The sequence below is a fragment of the Cryptomeria japonica genome, chromosome 1, assembly GCF_030272615.1.
Source record: "Cryptomeria japonica chromosome 1, Sugi_1.0, whole genome shotgun sequence".
Taxonomy (NCBI): Eukaryota; Viridiplantae; Streptophyta; class Pinopsida; order Cupressales; family Cupressaceae; genus Cryptomeria; species Cryptomeria japonica.
This window is the reverse complement of record NC_081405.1, coordinates 233,292,010-233,297,011: the sequence shown is the minus strand read 5'-3', so window position 1 is coordinate 233,297,011 and position 5,002 is coordinate 233,292,010. Positions and strand designations below refer to the sequence as shown.

The 5,002-nt window shown below is 39.3% G+C and overlaps 1 protein-coding gene across 1 annotated transcript; it reads right to left on the bottom strand.

Annotated features, from left to right (window-relative positions):
• Positions 1-346: 346 nt before the first annotated feature.
• On the bottom strand, positions 347-1,209 carry LOC131857169 (protein MAIN-LIKE 2-like). The gene is made up of 2 exons (XM_059209348.1): positions 1,174-1,209; positions 347-1,027 (listed from the first exon to the last, which is right to left on the bottom strand). Exons 1-2 carry the CDS (start codon positions 1,207-1,209, stop codon positions 347-349), a joined length of 717 nt encoding a protein of 238 aa, XP_059065331.1.
• Between the last annotated feature and the right edge of the window lie 3,793 nt (positions 1,210-5,002).

Genomic DNA, 5,002 nt, shown 5'->3' with positions numbered 1-5,002 from the left:
ATCTGGAAGCTCATCCGCCCATCCAAGGGACTCGCTGTAGGCCCCCAATATCTCACCTCCCGTGTAATCTGGGGATACATTGGAATATCGCCCACTATATCCTGCACCTGCCGAAGCTGTCAGGCCACCCTAAATGGAGCATAGTACTCCATGATATAGACCGACCTGCAAAAAATCCACATCTCAACTCCTGTCCAGTGCAACTACCAGTCATCCCTCCACCACTCACACCCCAAAATGGCCTCTGGGTGAACTGCACTAGCTCATCTAGGACCCACCTCCAAAACCACACCAATGTTGTATGTGTATAATGCAACAGTCCCCTGTACCTATCCACAAACAGCTGTCATGGCCGCCTATCCTGAACCCCCACTGGGGGAGTCACTACAATATGCTCCCATGCCCAAATGTGTAATAATGTCACCCCTGCCGATAAACTGACATACTCTTTGTAGGTCACCAGGTGCATATCATGATAAAGCTGGGTCAGCATCGCGAAGCCCCATGCATACTGAACGCCATCATGTACCATGAAATAAACACATCGGCTCCACCCTAGAGGAAATCTGTGTCCACCCAAATCTGGTAGGATCCACCCACTCAAAAAGTCGCATATCACCAAAACCAACCGAGGAATCTGCCAAATACCCATCACTCGGCCCAAGTGCATCCTGCTCCTATCTAGCATCGGTGATGTCTTGTACTCACACACCTCCCTTAGATAAAAATCGACCGCATCCAACTGATACTCAAGGATCACACCACGAACAGGGATCTTCAAGATCCTCCAAACATCTAGTAGGGTCACTGTCGCCTCTCCAGTTGGTAAATGAAAGATGTTATATTGACTATCCCACCTCTCCACTAATGCAGTCATCATAGTAGTGTGTGCCCATATCCTAGGCCACCTACCTACATAATGTAGTCCCAATGCATTTAGAACCTCCAGTTCATCGCGGCCTAACTCATGATACAGACTCATCGTCATTGGCCAATGCTCCCTCGACGCCAGTGGTCCCCTCTCCACCTGCATCCATTACACCAAATCATTACTATCATATCTCAAAACCCCCTCTTGACCTTTGAAACCAACCATACCCCTTTCTCCCATGCCAAAAAATATTCTAAGCAAAAAGTACATCTACCCCTTCCCAAGTGCACGCACTGATTTACCCAGTGCTTGCGCCAAAACCGTGACGCAAGCGTCATTGTGTAGGCGCTCGCACCAACAGAGCTCCGCTTTCCTCCTTTTCCCCCTTCTAAACTCCGTCAATGCGAGCGCCCGTGCTTCAGCGCGAGTGCCCGCGTAATCCCTTGAGCACCCGCACTAAAGTGCTAGCACCCGCATCGAAGCACGAATGCCCGTGCTGAAGCACGGGCTTTCGCGTCGATCCCCACATTTCCCTCCCAAAATCCCCTATCCTAGCCAGCCCTTATAGTGCACCCACACTATTCGCTAGCGCTCATGCTGATTTAGAATCGCGTGCACTGAAATAGTGATCAGCGCGAGTGCCTCGTCTAATTTTCACCCCTAATTCTAGCCCTAAAACTTGCCTAAAATCAAAAATTTCAAAAGAGGCATAGACCTACTCACCGGTGGTCCATAACTCGTCGGTTAGTCGAATCGCTGAATCCTCTTGGTGTGATGATCACAAATGGGAATACGGTCCATCTCTCCTTCTCTTCTCCTTGGCTCTGAGTAGGTTCAAGGTTTGTGTGTGACAATGACCCCTCATTAGGCCCGTTGTGGCTTATATGGGCCCTCGTGAGGGCCTATTTTCCCCCGCGGTCTCCCATCTTCTATTCTTCTTTCCAAATTCTTCCCGACTACTCCATATATCTTCCTCATTTATCCCAACCACTCTTATTCTCCTTCCTCTATTTTTGAGAATTTTCTTCTTTTTTTTCCGAAAAAATTCTCGAGGGGGCATACACCTCCCATGCTTTACGCTTGGGCATCCTTTCCTTCTTTTATCTTCTACACATCACCAAATTTGCCGCTGCATAAAAGAGGGGCAAAATATAGACACTTAAAAATAATTATTTTAATTATTTTTAATTTCCTCACATAATTAATTAATTATGTCAATTCGAATTCTCCTCAATATTAATTAATTAAAATTAATATTGTCACTATGGTATATGGCTGATTTATTTAATAAATCAATCCCTCCCTCTATTCTTCTAAAGGTGGAATCCTCATAAATCTTCATCTTAGCTAATTAATTCAATTAATTAGTTAACCCACATGACTCCTCCAAATCATCTTCCTAATCTATCATTAGCCTAATAAAGTCTTCTAGAAACTCCCTAAACCCACTTAACATTATTCTTCTAATTTTTAATTCCCTCACTAATTATCTCTCCTAGTCAAATCCTCCTACAAATCTCATTCCACCTAATTCTTCCTCTAATTCTCTCCTAATGAGTTGCTAGTGGCTAATCATCTTGATTAGCCACAAAGTCAACCTCTTGTCCCTTCCATCCAACTACTAGCTTTTAATGCTCTTTTCTTAGGTGAATGTGAGATTTTCAAAATCTCACAATCCTCTAGGCATCTCCTCTCCCAAGGAATTTTTACTTCCTTCTTATTCCTCTAATCCCCATGATCATCCCTTTTTGGAGAATTTTTAATTCCTCCTCTCCATTCTTCAAGGAAGGTCACATCCCTTGCTCCTCTCAAGGCACATAAGGAAGTCTTTCCATGCACCATTCTCTTCTCAAGGTACCTTGGGAAGTCTTCCCAATGCACCTTGTGGAGTGTGGAGACAAGAAATGCCTTTAAGGAATATCTCTTGGTCTCCACACCCTCTCTTGGACCTTGTGTGAGCTCACAAGCAATCCTAGCCCTTCATCTTGGATCCATTCTAACCATCCATTCTTCCTCTCCTCTTCCTATAAATTGAGGACTCCACCCCTTCATTCATCATCTCTCCAAGTTTAGTAATCTCATGCTGCCCTTTTGAGCCTAGGAAATCATCTTAGCAACCTTATCATGTCCAAATCATATCTCACCCACACTTAATCATTTCATTCTTATCAAACTCAAAATCCATTCCATTTGTGCACAATATTGGAGAGCCATCCACATCAAGCAAGCAAGACGAGCACATCAAGTGGAGCATCCTCTGAGGGTACCTTCACTTCATCTAGCTCCATCCAAAGGAGAGGGTACAAGGTTTGTGAGGTATACGCATGGTTATTCTTGTTTTAAGCATTTCAAACTATGTCTTTCAATGTTATATGATTATAGGTTTTGAATTGCACGTTCGTTATCTAATCCACCTCACCAGTCTTTTCCCCTCTTCACTAGCATATAACATTTTGAAGGAATTCACTGAGCGTTAAGCCGACTCGCCCTTTACCTTTTATCAAGAAAGCAATTCTTCCTCACGTAGTTGGTTTAAGGTAACCCCTTTCTGATGTTGTCGGTGTTTGATATATAAGCTATTCCTATTGTAATAGGTTGTTCAAATACCTTTCATGTTCTTCCATCAATTAATCTATGTTTTCCAGGATGATCAGGTTCAAATACCCATGGATTAGCTATTTTCTCGCTAGCTTTATAAAGCTAAGAGAAGACTAGTTTTCTAGAAGTTTCTCACTCGTACCTTTCGTCAAAAGGTGCTAGTCTATAATGTTTGTTCTTTAGTTTTCCTACTAAACCAAGCAAACATTCAAAGATTTGTCCTACATTCATTCGTAAAGATACCCCTAATGGATTTAATACCATGTCCACTAGTGTTCCATTATGTAAATAAGGCACATCTTGCCTGGGCAAATTTTTTGAAATAATACCTTTATTACCATGCCTTCCAGCTACTTTATCACCCACTTGTATTTTACGTTTTTGTAAAATATATACATGAACTTTTTCTACAATATCTCCGAGATAATCATCTTCCTCGAACTCCTGAAATCATCTCACATCGATAACTCGACCTTTTACACCTTTAGGGACTCTAAAACAATTTTCTTTTCTAGTAGGTGCCTTAATATCAAATAAAGCTTGTAATAATTTTCCTTCTAGAGTATTTAATAGTGAGTCTTCTTCTGCTTCGAGTATCAATTTACCTACTAATACATCACCTGTTTCTATCCAAGATCCTATAAGTAAATGCATGATAATCCGAAGTTGTTTCTATTCCCTTTTTTTCTTTTCCAAAAATTATCTTCTAAATGTAATAAATATCAACAGAATGCCGGAAAAGCAAGTTAGCTTTTATTCCTCCTTTCTCTTCACTAGAGATTATTCACTGTATCTATTCTATTGAATATTATTATGTCTTGAACCTTACTCATAGTAATATTTCTAAATACTTTATGAATCTCTATGTTTTTTACTACTACATTATTTCTACGAATAAATAGGAATAGATATTAGTTCTACCTCATAGAGCTAGAGGAAAAATCTCTATTCGTTCCTTTCCCTTTGTTCAATTCATAAGTAAAAAAAGGGATACTATTTGAGTATAATGAAAAATGAACAGTTCCTTTGTTTACCATTTACCTTTTCTTATCTTTTTTTATATCTCAATTCCAATCTATTTTCCACCAGTAGAATGACCAAAGTAAAATGTCTAGTACATTAATATAAGAATGTTTGGTACATCATAATCGAATTATGCTATTAAAGAGAAAAGGAAAATAATTCCATCTAGAATTTAGACTTACATATCCATTTTTTTGGAAAGAAAAAAATCATTCGACAGAATATCCAATTAACAACCAAATATGGAAATTTTGAATAATTTCAAGTGATTGAGAAAGGTTCACTTTCAAAATCTACCTTAATTTTCAATATCAGAATAACTTATATATTAATCAGTTAATGTGTTAGGTTCACTTACTTCTCATTTTTATTTACTTTATTTTAATGCGAAATAATTAAGAGAAAAAAGTAAGAATATTCTAGTAATTGAAATTGAAATTAAGTTATTAATAATTGAAATTATTATTCTTAAATCAAAATTATGAAAGTGAAGTAGATTATGCCTTATCT